At 52.8% G+C, this 17,943-nt stretch overlaps 6 protein-coding genes across 6 annotated transcripts; 3 read left to right on the top strand and 3 right to left on the bottom strand.

Moving 5' to 3' along the window:
* Positions 1-1,737: 1,737 nt before the first annotated feature.
* Positions 1,738-3,288, top strand: PG998_009641 (uncharacterized protein; the record flags this gene model as incomplete). The annotated part of the gene is made up of 1 exon (XM_066876457.1): positions 1,738-3,288. One exon carries the CDS (start codon positions 1,738-1,740, stop codon positions 3,286-3,288), a length of 1,551 nt encoding a protein of 516 aa, XP_066728613.1.
* A 1,336-nt stretch (positions 3,289-4,624) lies between these two features.
* Positions 4,625-5,236, top strand: PG998_009640 (uncharacterized protein; the record flags this gene model as incomplete). Its single annotated transcript, XM_066876456.1, has 1 exon — positions 4,625-5,236. The coding sequence occupies one exon, from the start codon at positions 4,625-4,627 to the stop codon at positions 5,234-5,236; it is 612 nt and encodes a 203-aa protein (XP_066728612.1).
* Positions 5,237-6,048: 812 nt separating this feature from the next.
* Positions 6,049-6,835, bottom strand: PG998_009639 (Charged multivesicular body protein 3; the record flags this gene model as incomplete). Its single annotated transcript, XM_066876455.1, has 2 exons — positions 6,049-6,684; positions 6,788-6,835. The coding sequence occupies 2 exons, from the start codon at positions 6,833-6,835 to the stop codon at positions 6,049-6,051; spliced, it is 684 nt and encodes a 227-aa protein (XP_066728611.1).
* Positions 6,836-8,181: 1,346 nt separating this feature from the next.
* On the top strand, positions 8,182-9,173 carry PG998_009638 (Protein wos2; the record flags this gene model as incomplete). Its single annotated transcript, XM_066876454.1, has 4 exons — positions 8,182-8,209; positions 8,407-8,799; positions 8,884-8,904; positions 9,001-9,173. The coding sequence occupies 4 exons, from the start codon at positions 8,182-8,184 to the stop codon at positions 9,171-9,173; spliced, it is 615 nt and encodes a 204-aa protein (XP_066728610.1).
* Positions 9,174-10,334: 1,161 nt separating this feature from the next.
* PG998_009637 (uncharacterized protein) lies at positions 10,335-12,615 on the bottom strand (the record flags this gene model as incomplete). The annotated part of the gene is made up of 6 exons (XM_066876453.1): positions 10,335-10,703; positions 10,804-11,558; positions 11,611-11,821; positions 11,871-11,883; positions 11,943-12,398; positions 12,500-12,615. The coding sequence occupies 6 exons, from the start codon at positions 12,613-12,615 to the stop codon at positions 10,335-10,337; spliced, it is 1,920 nt and encodes a 639-aa protein (XP_066728609.1).
* Positions 12,616-14,949: 2,334 nt separating this feature from the next.
* Positions 14,950-16,966, bottom strand: PG998_009636 (ARS binding protein 2; the record flags this gene model as incomplete). Its single annotated transcript, XM_066876452.1, has 2 exons — positions 14,950-16,533; positions 16,589-16,966. 2 exons carry the CDS (start codon positions 16,964-16,966, stop codon positions 14,950-14,952), a joined length of 1,962 nt encoding a protein of 653 aa, XP_066728608.1.
* Positions 16,967-17,943: the final 977 nt, after the last annotated feature.

Here is a 17,943-nt window from a genome sequence, read left to right as displayed (position 1 = left end):
TGCCCTGGTTGGACAAGGTGTTCGATGCAGGAGTAAATTGGCATAAGGCTGGCAAATTACCAAGAGATCCGACAGGTGTAGTTTGCGACCAAAAAACCTGTGCCGGGAAATGCCGAGTGGTCCATAGGGAGCGTTGGTGGAGAAGAATTGGTAACGAACTACCGGCGTGCCCTGGGCTTCTACGGGGCCCAAGGGGGAGACTATTAGATTCCGTCAGATGCAACACGAGAAAAAGAGGAAGAGAGAAGCCCAAAAAAAGAAACACGGGTGGGGAGTATCGGCATTCGCCCGCAGCAGTGCGGCCTTTGCTTTCGTGCCTCGCAGCTCCTGGCCTGACGAGAAGGCCAGCCACCAGCTCTTCAGTGACCCGAACACACTCGGTGCCGCGGCGCCGCAAGTTAGCGAGCTTAAGGGGCTCACTAACAGCATCTTAGGGACTTCGCTAACAACAATGTGACATCACCTTGGAATCTTCGGCACTCGTGACTCGCTTTAGACTGTAATGTTGTTTGCCTCGTCGTCATTGGTGAACTAATTACACATAGCTTCTACTTCTGGTGGTATTTTCTTTTTTCACGCCAGATTTTACTGCGAGGGTTGGGTTGTGCAAGATGATCCCGCATGTCTCACCCTTCCGATCCTAGGGACTGTCCGCACTTGCCTATATTGTGGCTCCTGTACCCAGTCAATCTTCGAGTTGACATATAAGGGGTAATACATATATCCATCACAGGAGGCTTGAGACAACTTGCCCTGAGCTGGCCAGTTGCCACGTCTGATGCATTGGCTTGTCCGTTTTGCAGCCTCGAGCTCTGCCTGACCGGGCGAAGCACATCTGCACAGGAATCAAGTTCAGCGAAACGCCACTGACCAAATCCATTGGTCAGAACAGGCACACTCCAGATGCAAAGACGCCCAAGTATTTATATCGCGAATCTCCATTGGCCGGGCGCCCAAGGCATTCTTCTGCATCTGCAGGCTACTTTGCGCTAGTGATTCGCCCAGCAAGATAGACACTGGCAACTGGTAGCTGACCCAGAATACTGCCCCGAGGAGCTCCTTCCGGAGACCAAGCTAAGGTTGTGTAACGATCGTATGGGTTTGCCTGCGGTGCGTAGAGATACTAGATACCAGGGCGAGAGATCCCGGCCGGCTGCAGCGATTTCGCTGTGGATTGAGGCGCGGGATGGGAAGAGATGGCGTCGCCGCGATACCAATCACATAGTTAGTAGTCCAAAGTTCTGCAGGGGTTCGGCGCGGGGCTCACAGAAGGGTCCAAGCCACGTTGCCCGTCTCTCGCTCGAATACACTTCCCGACGGAGAGGCGAGCTTCTTCAGAGCGCATCTTGTCTTATTCCACTGCGTTCTTCTTCTTTCACTCCTTGACAGATCATAGGAGGATGTCCGGATGAATGCAGCGACCCTTGATGTCCCCAAGACGATTGGTCCTTCCCTTACCACACCCACGAGGCTTGTAACCTATCCGGCTGTTCACAGTCAGCAACTGGTATAAATAAGCTTGTGGAGCTGTACCGGATCTCAGCTCTTTCAGCTTACAGGGTCGACTGTCATGGCTTGGCAACCATTGTAACGTCATCGTCCATTCAGCCGCAGCTTAGACCTGAGCAGCAAGCTGCCTCCAGGTCGAATGCGGCCAATCATACAATATATACCCCATACGGGCGTCCTCCACCCAGCAAGAAACTAAAGACGCGGCGGTTGACACGTTGATCCACCATGTTCGCGCCAGAGCAGTCTACAGCCAGTGCCGCCGCCTCGCCCAGGTGGGCGTCCAGCGATGACTGGGATGTCTATCGGGGAACCATCACGCACTTGTACGAGGTCGAAGACATGACGCTGGAGAAGGTCATGAACAGCATGCTCAACAAGCATGGCTTCCTCGCCACGTACGTATTCTGGTGGGGTTCGGTCTTGTCCAGCACTCAAACTGATCTGAAAGGGAAGAAAAAGATGTATAAGAACAGGTTCAAACGGTGGGGCCTGCAAAAGAACCTGCGATATGAACAAGTCTCGCAATTGCTTCAGCAGGACCAGACCCACGAGCTGGCGCCCGAATCTGCGCCACAGGAAGTGTTGATTGAAGGCCGGAAAATCGATCCCCGCAAGGTCAAGCAGTATTTACGCCGGACAAAACGGCCAGGCTTGAAGACGTCGCCGGGCACAGGGCGCGTGGCCAAGATGACCAGTGCCGTGTCCAGGTTAACTCCACCGCCCGAACCAAGTATATTGTCTACCCCAGACATCATTCGCATCCCCGAGGAGTGCATGTGGATTCTGCGGGATTGGGTCAGAGCATCCTTTCAAGGAGGACTCTGGGACACCAGTGGTACCGTCAAGAACTACGACTACACGTATCGCCTCATCTTCTGGAATAACTCCTTGGCACAGGTACGCACCGAGTTGCAACGAGGCCAGACTGCCCAGGCGTTCGAAAAGTTCGGCCAATGTCTCGAGCAATACAAACAATTTTTGAGAGACGAGGACCCACGCCTGTTCATCTACACCTATCTCGTTATATGCCGCTTATTTGTCGATCACCCAGATCTGGCCAGGTCCCTGGTTGGATACACCCACGAGCTATGTAAAGTTATAAACGGCAACTTCCACCCGCTGAGTCGTGTAATGGAGAAAATCCGGCGAATGAACCCTTGCCAAGTACAGGAATACGCCCAACATTTCATCATGTCCTATCTCGATTCCATGGCCAGCGAGCGGCCTGATTGCACTCATTTCGCCATGGAGAACCTGCAGCTCCGGTCCAGGCTCCTGACCTCGCTCGCGGATGAAGGTTTGATTGATCGGGAGACGGCCATCGCAAAGTGCCACGCGGTCCTCAGGGATATCGACAAGCGGCCAGGGTTGAGTTGGACGTCCATCTACGTCGGCCTGCGGCAGACCATGGCCTACTTCATGAAGAAACGAGCTCAGACCGGAGCATCTGGCGAGGTGCCCGCGGCTCTGCAACGCTTTGCCCACCTGGAACAATGGTACCTATATCTCGGCTTCAAGACGTCGACGGATAGCAGCAACCGCGCAGGCATGATGGCGGCGGCCAACAAGCTGACCAAGATTCCGATGCAAGATCTGGACATGCGAGGTAGGCAGGCTTGGATGTTGGCCGACTTAGAAACACATCTGCGACGCTTGAACATCTCAGATGCAGCTGAAGACGTCAGTCAGAGTTATACTGAGGTGCTCAACAACATCTTGGGGGCGAAAAAAACGAAAGCTGCAACATCAGAGCTAGGAAAACCTGTATTGGAGTAATTTAAGCAGGACAATGTAAAACACACACATATATATATATAATAACCAACGGCCGAGTCTGAAAAACGGCCTCCCCGAGATGATGAAGACAATACGACTCATGTTCTACTTCAGGGGTATGGATACACACCCTTGTCTTGTCCGACATCACCTACAAGCAATGACACTGATGTTGCCGCAATGAGACCGGTTCAAATCCCGTACGGCAAACAAGGTTGATACAACTAGACCCGGAAAAAGGACACGATATGACACAGGTTCTTGGGCCAGCTACCCTACGATGCACCAACTCAAGTCGCCACTCCTTCAAAGAGTCTCCATGAACCAATTATATATGACTTTATCAAGATGTTGGCAGAGAGGGATCTTCATGCAAGGTCTAGGTTAGAAAAGAGTAGGGTGGTGAGGAGCCCTGCTATGTATATGGATAGGATTAGACGTATTCCACCATCACCTGGACGGTCCGTAGATAATACACACGATCTAATTTGCTTCTAACGCTGACAAGCCCTGCCGGAAATAGCAAGCATTCAACTTTGCCTTCGACGGGCGACCGAAGGCGAACACTGTATCCAGGGCGGTGGCATCCACGTCGGGCCTGCATAGGTGCAGGCTTTTCTAAAGACACATGATATGTAGGATCAGCGGAAACGCAAGATTATGGTTTATCAGCTGCTTTTCGGGTCAAGATGGGGCTCAGATTTAGCGACCTGACATATTCGATGGTGCGTGGCTGCCACGACGCATCCTGTTTGCCATTGCGCGCAGCTCGGCAAATCCTGTCAACGTGAAGGAAGAAGCTTAATCGCGCCGTGACTAAAAGCACGCGAGTTCTTTTCTGCTATGCTGTATGTGGCGATGTTGAGAAAATTCTATGAGACAATACTCTAAATAGCATTGGTTGTCTTGCGACTTGTTTGGTGCTGATGGCGAATACACGTTAAAACACGTGTGCATGTAAATTGTAAATAGGGGTCTATACAGGATCACTCTATACTTGGGCCCACGATAGTGGCTTGAACTGTAAACGTTATGACAGTTCCCTAACGCTTGGCCTCTCCCTGTCGTGTCCGTAGCTTCGCTGTGGCAAAGCCCCGGCCTCGTCATTGTGTCAATGTCCCAGGCACGGCCAATGAGCCTGGAGGTATAAGGAGATGAAGCCCGTCAGGTTCGAAATCATGGTCTCATTATCACACATCCGGCTCCAAGCAACTTGTTAAGAAATCGTTCACCATATAGCATCTCCGTCAAGCCACAAAACAGTCGACAGCTCTTTGAGTCTGCTCAGCACAAACCCCCTAAAAGAATTATCCACGTCTCCTGCATACAAGCCAAAATGCATTTCCGCCAGACCACCACCCTCTTCCTCGCCGCCATCCTCAACCACGCCGCAGCCCAAGACTGCAAGCGTGACGAGCCCGTCCCCGGCCTCGCGGCTCGCCAGGACAGCGCCACGCCCACGACGACAATCCTGACCGGCACGGCAGACCCGACGGCCGACTGCAGCTCGCTGCAGCAGTCGCTGAATGCCGCCATGCCGACATTCCCCGCGATGTTGGCGTCCATCGTGCAGACGGCGCTGATGCCGGCGACGACGCTGTCCGACATCTGCGACGCGTCCGTCGCCTCGACGGCCACGTCGGCCTGGACCGCCTACAACCTAGCCTACTACGATTTTTTCCTCGGCCGCCGCAGCGAGCTCGTATCGCTCGCCACCAAGTGCCCCGGCTCCACCAAGGCCGCTGACATCACCAGCAGCCTGAGCTCCGTCCTCGCCGCCTACTCGACCTTCTCGGCCTCGGGGTGCGACCGCAAGGAGCTCGCGACGGGCACTGCCGGCGGCTCGGCCAACGCGGCCGCGGGAGCGTTCTGGCCTCGCGAAACGGGGGCGGTCAACTACGTGGTTGCCGCTGCCGTTGGCGTTGCTGGAGCCGTTATCGCATTGTAGGAAGAACACCTGTACTTTAGCTGGCCAATTAGGGGCACATGGGCAGATGCCGGAAAGGGGAGGTAGAAGCGCACTGTATTGTTTGGGGAGGATGTTGAAAACTAATTCATAGTAGATTTTGTGTTCGAGGCTGGTGAATTTCAAGATGTTTTATTGACAGAGGTACATAGATTGTTAATGTTCTCAACACGATATTACCACACCGGGGACTTGCAAGAAGATTTGGTGGAGACTTAGGTGACAGTAACAACACGAAGCTGAGGCTGTCAATGGCTGGTAGATGAGTTTGTCCACTTTCCCGGACGTTTAGAAGCGCTGTCACTGGTTAACCTAGCAGTATGTCTGCGTACTAGATAGAACAAAACGATTTCGAATATAGCGTTATATGTCGGAAGAGTATCTTAACGAGAACACATATCATGTTCTTCGTACCAATTGGCCACCATTTTCTCTACGCAAGTCGTGTAGAGAAAGGTTGTGTCAATGGAAGGTATATTGCCACTTCCCGTGGTCTTGACTTTTGAATCCCAGTTGCAGACAGAGTAACAGTTCAAGCCAGTGGACCTTGGCCTCCAAGCTCCAAGGCTCTCCTGGATGGTTGGCACGAGCATGTTTGCCAACGTGGCCATGCGTATGCTGCTGCCTCATATCTGTGCGCGTATGAGAATATCGATTCGATAGGAATGCCATACTTGGCCAACACCGGGCCGCCAAACTCCGTGTACATAGGCCAATATACGAGGATGGTAGACCTGAAGACAACGCCCAACGCCAACCCAAGCACAAAGTATCCATTGCGGACGATGGGACGGCTAACTCCGTAGAGCCTCGAGTCTGTTCCTCATCTGCATCATGGCCTCCTGGTCCTCCTCCTCCTCCTCGACCGCCACCGGCTCCTGCGCGATCGGGGCGCTGGGCAGGGTGCCCGTCTTCTCCATCTTGCCCTTGAGGATCTCACCAAGCACCTTGTCAACCTCGGTCTCGGCCTCATCCTCCTCGTCCTCGAACAGGCCGTCCTCAGGCAGCGTGTCGCTGACCATATCCTCGATGACGCCGGCCTTGATCAGCTCGACGCTGAGCTCCTGCATGGTGCCGGCCAGCTCGGGCAGGCGGATCAGGCGGTTGACGTCCTTCATGATGCCCACGCTGGCTTTGATAGAGCCCTCAATCTTGCGGACGGCGAAGGCCTCGTTGACCTGCATCTGCACGCTGTTGAGCTGAGCCTTGGATGTGGTCAGGCGCGCCGATGTCTTGCGCACCCGGATCAACTCCCGAGCGAAGTCGCGAGCTTCCTTGGCGGCCTGCTTCTGCTGGTTCGGATTCCGCTGGCCGCGTCGGTCGGCGGCCACTATGTAGTTCTTGGTTTTGATCTCGGCAGCCTTCACGGAATTGATATCGCGGTCGAGTTTGCGGATGTTGGAGCGAATGAGGGCGTTGCACTTGCGCATCTATTCAGGTTGGCATTAGAAGGCGTATCAGATTGGGAGCACGACTACTGTTTCGCATGTATAGCAATCGCCCGTGAAAGAGGAAGAGGAAGCAGAGACGTACTTGGGCATTGGGGTCCGGCTTCACGAACAAAGCTTTGAGACTCTCCATGATGGAGAGTCAGCTGCGGCAATTGCGCAGCGCAATTCGAGAATACGAGGTTTAGGAAGGGTGGTTGCCCGGAGACGATAAGGAGAGCCAGGCAGAGACGGAAGCTCTCTGTCTCTCTTGTCGCTCTCAACCGAGATCGCTGGCAGTCGCTCACGATACGGTTATCGATGTAGGGGTGGGCTGGATAGGCGCAAGACGCGGGATGCGGGATGCTGGATGCGGGATGCGTATTCGGGACTGCGACATCTGACGTGTGACGTTTGGTTGGGTACAAGAAGGTCGGTACACAGCCCAGTTGCCTATCTGGCGACTGGCTGGCCTGGCTGGACTGGCTGGACTGGCTGGACTGGGTTAAGTGCCAAGGGGGGTGGCCCATACATATCCGATCATTGGCCCAGCCGGCGAACCAGCAGAGATAACCTTAAGGTCCAGGCACGTACGTACGTCTCTGGTCGATGGGCGAATGATGGAGACCTCGAAACCAACCCCTCTACCCCGCCATTGCCATAGCGGTCATATCAACCAGCAAACCGAGATATGGACTGTCCCTGCCATCCGGACGCTAGATCAACACCAAAGTACAAGTCATCATATTCTAAAAATGGGAATGGGCAAAATGCTGTAGGGAAGCAGGCCTAGGCTTGTCAGCTCTGCCTTGGATCCAAAGCTCTGCTGAATATGTTTTAGTTGCTCGTTGTCGGTTTATGGAGATCTGCATGTCCCGCTCAGCCCTGTCACGCCGCGTCTTCTTCTTGGGCCTTCTGAGAAGTTCTATGTGACGAAAGGTCAGGACCCCTCCTAGGCCTGCAAACCGCCGCTGCAGCAAAGCTAACTGCAAATGGCGAGAGCCTCACAAACTTCGGCATAGGCAGGCAGGCAGACAGGCAGACAGGCAGAGACACAGAAAGGCAGAGAGGCACACCACCGAGACTGACCGCAAGATTGATTGATTGATTGATTGACGGATGGTCTGTAAACCCATTGCGCAGACAAACCGACGTTCTTCTCCCGCTTTCTGCTGTCTGTTGTCCGTCCACCTTTTCTCCCATCTTCGTTGATTAGATTAAGCAAGTACATACATATTTTTAGTTAGGCGCCCCCCCAAGTGTTGGTGCCGCTTTCTCTCAATTCAATTTCGGTCTCTGATTCGCCCCGCGCTTGTTCTACAACGGCCTCGTTTCCGACCTTGAACCATTTGCGTCAAGCTTCATTCCCCAACCTTACATTACATACCTTACCTACTCCAAAGTCGCATCTTTCTTCTGCGCCAATCTGACTTCCTCCGCCTTTTCCCACTCCCACTTCACGATACCCCATATCTTATTCCTCAAACCTACCTAGTCACGATGTCTCAAGATATGTTGACTCCCGAAGGTAAGCCATTTCGCCTCCAAGCCACCCACAACCCCCACCCTCTCTCCCTCTTCGCACTGCGCTGTCCAGGTGCTGGCCCAGCTATCCTGTACCACACGCATATACCCTGCACCTTGACTCATAGCTGTCAACTGTCACGATGTTATGCCATGGTCGTCCGATTATTGCTTGGCTGACTCGATTTCTCTGGTGAACAGTCCTCTGGGCTCAGCGCTCGTCCAACTCGGACCCCGAGAAGAACTTCATCTACCTCACCATTGTCGTTCCCGATGTGAAGAAGGACAACCTCAAGCTGGACCTCAAGGCCGATAGCCTGAACTTCCAGGGTCTCTCCGACACCAAGAAGGCAACCTACCACCTCGAGCTCGCCTTCTACGGCGAGATCGACGTCGAGAACAGCAAGATCAACCACACCTCGCGCAATATCGAGATCAAGCTGCGCAAGAAGGAGCTCAAGGAGGAGTACTGGCCGCGTCTGCTCAAGGAGGCTAAGAAGCTCCAGTTCCTCAAGACCGACTTCGACAAGTGGGTTGACGAGGACGAGCAGAACGAGGCTCCCGAGGAGGATTTCTCCAACTTCGGTGGCATGGGTAAGTAATCTCCCGCCTGCACGCCTCACTTCCAGCGCCTTGACTGCGCACTTCTTGAAACTTTACTAATATATTTCTCTTCAGGAGGCATGCCTGGCATGGGTGGTACGTGAAATCCTTGGCTACTGCGCACCAGAGCGTATACATATGTGAACTGCATCACCCTAGCGAACTTCCGTACTGACATATATCCCTTTATAGGTGCCGGTGGTGGCGACTTCGGAGGCATCGACTTCTCCAAGCTCGGCGGTGGTGCTGCCCCTATGGGCGAGGAGGATGAGGAGGAGGAGGAGGAGGAAGACGACGACGATATGCCCGCCCTGGAGGGTGAGGAGGCCGCTGCCGATAAGGGCAAGACGCCCGCCGCCGCTTAAAGGCTGCCGCAAACCCACCTTGATTACGTGTCCCTGATCATCCCGCCAGGTGGATATGAAGATGATGTCTGATACTCGATCACCAACTGTCTGTTAGTTCACTTCGGCGTACTAGAGCAGAATTGCAAAAAGGCGACCTGTCATATATACAATGGTTGTATTCATGTTTTGGCAGTGATTTCGGGTCGTTTGGCGAAGTTGGCAAGTAAGGGATTTGCTATGGCGTATGAATTGAGCACTTTCAAGCAACCCCGACGTTTGTTTGGCTACGATTTCGATTCTTGTGTGTGAAGACGGCAATAGAACAGCATCCTTGTGGTCGAAGGCTCCCCTTTCCAGTGATGCCAAGGAAGTGAAAATGCTATTGTTCCAAACGATTTGACTGGTTACTTGACTATGTTCTTTTCCAGAAATATTACTACTTTCTAATATTGATGCATCTGCCTACCGTTTCAACTAATCTAAACCTAGTTTTTTTTGAGATGACCAAGCGTCGTGTATTATCTTCATGAAGCTGTTCGTGAAACCTCAAGGTTATATTTAGCCGAGCGGATATACCTTCTACAATAACAGCTAGTCAGTTCCCATAGTTAAGTATGTGGAATGTGCTCCTTAAACGGAACCACCCAAGGGCTGACGACGTAAGATCTACTGCCCTCCCGTAGAGACTTAGTTTACCCCCTTTTAAGGGTGTGTACTTTGTTTAGGCTTGCATTCCTTTCAGAATTAGAGTACATAGCCGTAACTCACAGCATCTAGGGATTATTGGTTATGTAGACTACAACCCTTGACATGTCCTATGAAACCAAAATAGGGGGCAAAACTCGCACTTGAAAGGAGGGAAGTATACTATTAAGCAGAGACGGGACTCGATAGAGGTACCCTGCAGAAATACAAAGACGGGGTATTACAGAAAACAAACGAATGGTATAAAAATGACAAGAAGAATCAGTAATCCCTGGAGTTTCTCAAGCTCCCACGAAGTATGATTGCTAGCTGCAAGTGGCTCGCAAAAGGCCAAGATCCATGATTTAACTCTATCCAGAGTCGACAATTATCAGACTATATTTTCTACTTCTCCTTTCCCATTGGTCATGGAACGACAAGACGACACAGTAAAAGTGCTTGGTCGATGAGGAAAAGAGTTGAAAGGGTAGCTTGCTAAATACCGACACCTGTAGCGGCGGCCTTCTCACCACCTTCGATATGTGTTGAAACGTTCTTGTTGTTATCCGCCGCTGCCGACTCGGTGTGTTCGGAAGTAATGAGTTTGGTGTCTGACAGGTCTGAGCCCTGAGTTGGGCGCTCAAAGTGGTAGAGCGGCTCCAGCTTGGCATCCTTCTGGAACAGGACCCAGCGCCTCATGTACCAGGGAATCCACTTGGTCGTGTTGTAGTGGATGAAGGTCTTGGTCGGCACGGCGAATACGTAATCGAGCTCCTCGAGCGTGCGCTGCTTCGTCTCGGGCAGCCAGAGGAAGATCATGACGAAGGCCACTATATTGAAGCCCGCATACAGACAAAAGGCGCCCTGAGGCACACAAAACGCATTAGTAACATCATCACTTCAGAGAAACAGACTACGCGAGGCAGGGTCTTGGTGAGACTGAGATAAAGCATTTGGTACTTACAACAACGCCTAACGAAGCGAGAATCTTCGGGAAAGTTATGGACAAGACAGCCGCCCAGAAGAGACAAGTAGCAACGGCCCACGCCATGCCAACTTCTCTGTGCGACAAGGGGAAGACCTCGGCACTGTATGTGAAAGGGACTGGGCCCTCGCCAGGGGAATAGAAAGCGGCGAAGATGTAGATGAACAAGGCGACAAGCCCAAGGTGCGCACCCCCTTGGCCTGGAATAAGACTACAGAGACCAGCGGCGAGTAGCGACCATGCCATATTCGGGAAGGTGAACAGCAGCAACGACCGACGACCAAAGGTGTCGATGGTCCAGATGGCGGGCCAGGCGAAGACAAAGTTAACGAGACCGAAGCCGAAGGAAGCAAGCAGGGCCGTGAAGTCGTCGGTCCCAGCCTCTACGAAGACTGTGGACGAGTAGAACGCGATAATGTTAATGCCACACATCTGCTGGGCGATCATGACGACGAAGGAGGCCAGGGTCGCACGTCGCACGCGGGGGATGGTGAACAACTCAATGAAGCGAGAGATGTAGGTCGAGCCGTGAATGGCCTCGCGCTCTACCAGTAGCTGCGCGTGAATGGCGTTCAGATCGCGAGCTGCCTGAATAGGGTTGTTCCTCAGCCTGGTCAGAGATCTATATGCGTCCTTGTACCTGTTCTTCTTCATGAACCAACGCGGCGACTCGGGGCAAAACGGGATCAGGAGACACAGCGGGATGGCCGGGATGAAGGCGGATCCGATTTGTACTACATTGCGATGTGAGCGACAAGTAGAATGCCCGAGACGAATGATACTTACACCTCCACGCGATGTTCGGGACTCTGCCAACTACAAGATTGGCGCAAACTCCCAGGAAGATACCGAAAGCAGTCCACATTTGCCAGCACATGACAAGGGCTCCTCGGATAGCAGCTGGGCTGTTCTCGGCGGCGAAAATGGGAACTGTTGAGGCCTTGAATCCCATGCCAATGCCCAGGAGAAGCCTCGTGACTAGAAGCTGCTCCCAGTTCTGAGTGAGTGCACCGCCGATTGGCGTAATCAAGCAAACAATTGCAGACAAGAAGATGGTCCCTGAAGAGTGTCAGTAATGTAAGTATCGGTAGTATGCTGACTGATCAAGAACAACTCACATTTGCGACCCAAGTAGTTGTTCAATGGGTCTGATATCCAGCAGCCGATAAAAAGCAGAGCCAATATAGGGGGCCGAGTTGATAAGCCCAACCAAGAAGACAGAGCGGTCATCTTTCCCGTAGATGCCGAACTCTTGAGGAAAACTCAGGTTCGCGCCGTTGCTGCCTTCTTGATCCCACCCCTGAACGGCAGCACCGATAGAGCAAGTGATGATGGTGAGGTAGAGCAGCTTGGGCACGCGCCACTTGTGGGAAACTTCCATATGCAGAGCATCCTTCTGCGCCTGGTCCAGGGCGTATTCACCCACAATGGCTTCGAAGTTCTGCGGGTTTTGGGCGACGAGAGCCCCCTGCCGAAGAACATGGAGATGCTCTGTCAAGCCCTGCTCCTCTGCAAGCTGGGTGACGTTGGCCAAGAGCTCTGCTCGAGGGATACCGACGAGAGGGTTCGAGATCCTGGTTCGTTGTATCAGCCACGACGTTGAAGATGCTCGATCATTCTGGCCTTGTACCAAAGTGAACGCCGGAAAGGGGGTAAAAGGAGGGGGGCGCCCTACTTGGCATTGATGTTCTTGTTGATGTCGGCCACCGCGACCGAGCTTCGACGTCCCTTTTCTGACTGGGCGGCAGCATCGTAGTTTGGAGGAGCTGACGGCGACGAGCTGCGAGGCATGTGAGTGTGGTGGTTTGCCTAGGTGGCAGGGTTGTACTTACGCCGGAGCAGGTTGGATATCGGCCATCTTTGCGTAGATGTGAAGCTTCTTTCTGCTGGAGGGCAGAAGTTTCCAGGAAGAAGGGCCAAGTCCACCGATTGTGAAATTGGCCAGCTTCGCCAGATGCTGTGGAAGAAGCCTGCTGCTGAGTGTAGTGAAATTGGCAATTATTGGAACTTCGCCAAAACTCGGGGTCAACACGCCCGACCAGATACCATGAGAGAAAAAGAAAACCCCAATTCAAGGACGCGCGTCTGGATTATGCGGGGAGCACTCGAGCTCTTGTACCTGAGGTGCGTCCTGCTAGCAGCCGAGGAGCATGGCTTGAGGGGAGGATGGCGGGCCAGGGTCGAGTGGGATTATGGCCGTGTTTGGTATCACCATTTTATGCAACTCGCCAGTACCCTATCTGCCCGAACTGGAGCTAGGGATGTGCCTTCATTGATGACCATGTATGGAGTGATCCCGAGGCATTCTTGGCTTGTCATTAGCCATTCTACCAATCCTGGGAGCTGGTATTGCCTACACCCGTTCGAGGTTTGGCCAACAGCTTGGGACCGAGCAAACTCAATAATCACCAGGCCGTACCTCACCACAGCCGATTCAACCTAGCCGATTGGACGAATGTGATCTTCATTTATTTGTGAGACTGCAGTGTTCAGCCACCTATACACACGGGTGCTGGGTGCGTCCACGGGAGGATTCGCCCATGGTGGTGAGCGCTCGTATCAAACCTCGCCGGGATGAGTGGCATATAGCCATGTACACCAGCGATGGTACAACGGCTAAGTCATTGGGCAAACGTAATAAGAGAGAGCTGAGAGCTCCCGTTTTGAGACAACAACGACGGCGTTGCCCGTAGCAAGTTGGGATGGAAGGTAAGGACTAAGGCTTACTTACAAGCATGCAGCCTACATAGGCGGGTCAAGTAGCCTATTCCGCGCACCAATCATGTCTTGGGTACAAAGCAACTGCTGGTGCCGCTTTTTGTTTTCTTTTTCTGTAAGTTGGGGGGGTAGGCTGGCTGGCAGGCAAGCAGGCAGGCAGGTACTTACACGTCACAATCAGACAATACTGAGCCTAGTCCCAGGACCGTAGACAGGCAAATGTTCTCTCCGAATCCTGTGTAGTGCACATGATTATATGCCAAGAAGTTGAGGTCATCCGAGCTGATCTGGCCGAACCAAATCCTGCGGGGTTTTGCGATGTGGGTGGTTTTCTATGATATGTTGAAGTGCGGAGAAGGGGTCACCAAGGGTGGTAGCTATCGATGATGGATGGCACCATCTCGTACTGTGAGCATTGCTGATGCTCGGCTCAGCCGATGCAGACGCCACCGACTCCTAGTGTGTATGGAAGATTGGGCTGAGGGAGGGAAGTGGGAAGGGAACGAACTTCAGTTTCAATGGCTGCTACATGCCGTTGACTGACGTCGATTTGGGCTGCAACAAGCAGACAAGCTTCCTTTAAGACGCGCACCAAGAAGCTAGCAAGGCTTATTTGATTCTTATTCAAACTCCCGACAGCCCAACGGGCAATGATAGGCGACGGCCTGGGCTACGTCTGGAGTCTGGAGTACTACTGTATGTACAAGGTTCCGTCGTCTCTTCTTCACCTCGACCCATTCTATCGGGAGGACATGGTGAGAAAGACGGAGTTGTACGTTAACATCCCCTCAGTAAGCCACGAAGGCCGAAGGTAACTCTGCATATGCATACACTGCTACAGTGGCATCGCACTTTGCAGACGGCGTGGCCGGCGGTTGTCCTTGCAGAAACCCTGGCACGCTCTGCACCCGTTTGTTCGCATTATTTGGGCGACTGTCAATCTGGATTCCACAAGACCTGCATACAACCTAGTTATAGTTTGACATACTTTTACCTGTAACAAGGGTTCTGCAGCACTACTGTATAGCTAGACCCAGATCTTGTACAATCTGGCTCTTAACTGCGTACCCCCACATGTCACGTACGTATGCAGGTATATCACAATATAAGCTGACGGGTATTTGTTACACAACCCATTACTGCCATCTGTCAATGCTTCTATCGACTCTCCCTATTGCGCCGGCTCACAGAATTTGAAGCTAAAGAAAATAAGAGACAAAACAAAGAAGGGCCTTAGATAGCCCATAGAGTAAAAATATAGGGTATCATATAGCATACATTGCTCATGGTATCAAAAAAAAAAAAACCCCCCAAAAAAAACCAAAGTCATGGCCGCAACCAAAGACTCGCCAACTCGTCAACTCACCACCCCCTTTCAAAGCCCCTGGCTTGGTGGCAGTCCTGCAATCAGGCTGCGCTCCCTTTGTTCAGCGCTTCCAACACCTGGACACGTAAATCTGTCATCTGGTCTATATGCGCTCTTTGCTGATGCAGCAGCTCTTGGTACTTATTTTTCCAGAACTCCGCTGTGTCTTCCTCTGCCACCGCAGTACTCGCCTGGCCCGAGTTCTTCTTGTCGTTTTGTTTCTCCTTCTGCCAGGAGTCGTGTGGCAGAGTTTTGTTCATTGTATATTCGCTAACCAGCTCACCATATCGAATATACCATCGCAATAAATATCGGTTATGCTCAGGCCCGGTCTCAAGCCGCTTGATGAACGGGCGCGATTTCGATCGCAACAGGCAGCCACCCATCATTGCCGACATGCTAAGTAGGAATGCCTCAGCGCTAGGTGCTTCCTTCGCCAGACCGTCGATAATATGTTTTGCCAAGGCCAGGGCCTCATCCACGCTACAAGCAGCGATTTTATTGTCATTTGCATCATACCAGTCGGCGATGATGAGATCAGACACGAACCAACTCTCTACTATTGCAATGTTCTCCCTATCCCCGCCAGGATACTCATACACAATTGGTGGCTTCTTGACCGCGTGCGGATTCGCACTAGGGACGGCGGGAACGCCCTCTGGCCGCGCTGGGACACCCCAGGTGGGCCATATTGTCTCTCCCTCGGGTGTTCGCAATGTGCTGTCCCCGTTGTTATGGTGGTGATTATCGTCAAATGCTGGAGGCGGAGGCGTGGCCAGGCGGACGGAACCTCCGACCCGCTCCGGTACTTGGAGAGATAACCGACCGGGGCGAGCATTGCGTGATGCTTGAGGCGGTATCGAGTCCCATGGTATCGAGGTAGGGGCCGGTGCCGAAGTAGGGGCTTGTTGCGGCGGGAATACGATAGTCGGAGTTATGGCAGATTGAGCTGACTCGGGGATGCCATTGTCCACCATCAGCCCCTGAGATGATCGATTTGGATCTGCAGAGGCTGGAGGCGTGCCTTCACTGACACGATTGATGGGCGGTCTTCCACGCGTTTTACCGCCCGTGCCCGCACCGCCGCTCCTCCAGGCAGACGAAACTACCTTAGCGCCGTGCCGCCTGCTGAGCAACTTCGCCTTTGAAGGTGTAAGCGCCGAACGAGGCTCATCTGCCCAGAATTTGCCATTTACTGGAGTCATGGCAGATTGCGGATAAGCGCTGAGCGGCGTTTGGGACATATCATTGTTCCAGGTCGAGTTGGGCCCCGGCAATATGCTGGATCTCAGCTGGTCGGACGGCGGGAACATAAAGGTCCGGCTTCCATCAGGATGGGCAGTCCACGGTTCGGGAGCCCTAGACTCGCCACTTAGTGGAGGAGATAGCCTGGGCCTCTGAGATGGGGACTTGTTCAAGTCGTCTTCGGGTTTTCTTCTGCCACGCCGAGGGCGGATCTGAGGTAACAAGGCACGCAAAGCCATGTCGTCTTCGGCTGCGACGCCATCTCGACCTCCTTCGCAGATCGGGTCTGGGTCCGTGGGAATCTGAGTCCAGTAGACGTGTTCACTACGACCTATCAAGTAATCGAAGAACGCGTCTAGGTGCATTGAGTGCATCCAACGCTATGCTGGTGAGCTTCCGGTTTACTGATCATTGCGATAATAATGGATTGCTTACCTTGAGTCTCACAGCATACTGCTGTATCTTTTGTGAGCTCTGTTTCTTATCTTGATCAGGCGGTGACACGCCTAGCCTCAAGGCCAACTCAGCCCAGGTCTTGAGCTCTTTGGTCTCGAGCTGGCTGATGAGCTCATACAGAGTGAAGGTGCTGAATGTCTTGCCGTCACTCTTGGGCGGAGCCCGAAATGACTCCCTCAAAGCCCCTGTGTCCGTCTCCAAGGGAACCGCCGGATTACAGTGGAGAATGAAGTTGACATAGGCGTCTTCTATGGTCGTTTCTGTCACTCGTTTGTCTGGTAGGGCAGGCCTCGTCCCTACGGGCCTAGGTGACACAATAGTGATGGTTGAGGGTGTTGCCGGATGACTTGTATTCATTGTGACAGCCATCGGGGAGGAATCCCTTGACTTATACGGAATCGAGGGCCCTTAATGTCGTTGAGGCGGCGGATGGCTAGAGGTGTCAATCCGATGGCTCATGCGATGTGCATAACCCAGGAGCTCAAGGTTCGTGTTGCGCCGCAAATGAGACGCACAGCTGGCATACAGAACACCTCGGAATAGAAGAAGAATCAAGGCAAAGCCGAGTATTCATTGCATATTGGTAACAATCCAATGTCATGTCATGCTGGCCGTCGACGCTGTATGTGACATGTCCTATGACCGACGCAGCTTGGTGAGCAACTGAGTAAGCTAACACGGGTTGTTTTGATTCAAGGAGGGTAGGCAGGCAGGCAGGCAGGTAGGCCAGAAAGAGAGAACAAGACAAGCAGAAGGCAAAGACGACAATGAGATGAACGAAGATGTCGAGAGACTGTCAACTGTATAATGTATCCTGCAACTTGGAGAAGGTATGGAGTGGTTGTGGCTATGGCATGGCACGGCATGGGCACCCGTTCATCGTTGATTGGGGGTCGGCGATGGTGAAGGAGCCGTTTTCTATTTTGGGGACTGGACATGGAACCCCAGCCACTCCCGTTTAGGCGACGTTGTAGTTTCTATTTTTACCTTGCCCGCCGCACGTGACTTGACTCTAGTGAGCAAAACACACAGGCAGACCAAGTAAACCAAGTAAGGAGATGTTCCAGCGTAAATTGACGTGAGTCCCCAACATGGGGCAAATGCAACGCGATAGATTGTTGTTTCAGAACCCTTTTCGACGTGGTCGTGGCGCCCTGTTTGTCAGCTGGTATAGCGTGCATCTGAGGCGCGGTACGACAGGGCAGTCGGCATAGTAGGGCCACCGGGTTACTGAGGCTGTTTGCTTGGAATTGGCAGAGAGCTATTTGATCTGTCCTGGCCCATCCCTTACTTGTGCCTTGGTTTTGTCATACACCGTATACGAGATATAGAAA

This window comes from Apiospora kogelbergensis, assembly GCF_038363985.1.
Source record: "Apiospora kogelbergensis strain CBS 113332 chromosome Unknown utg000006l_segment0_segment0, whole genome shotgun sequence".
Taxonomy (NCBI): Eukaryota; Fungi; Ascomycota; class Sordariomycetes; order Amphisphaeriales; family Apiosporaceae; genus Apiospora; species Apiospora kogelbergensis.
This window is presented reverse-complemented; position numbering and strand designations above follow the sequence as displayed.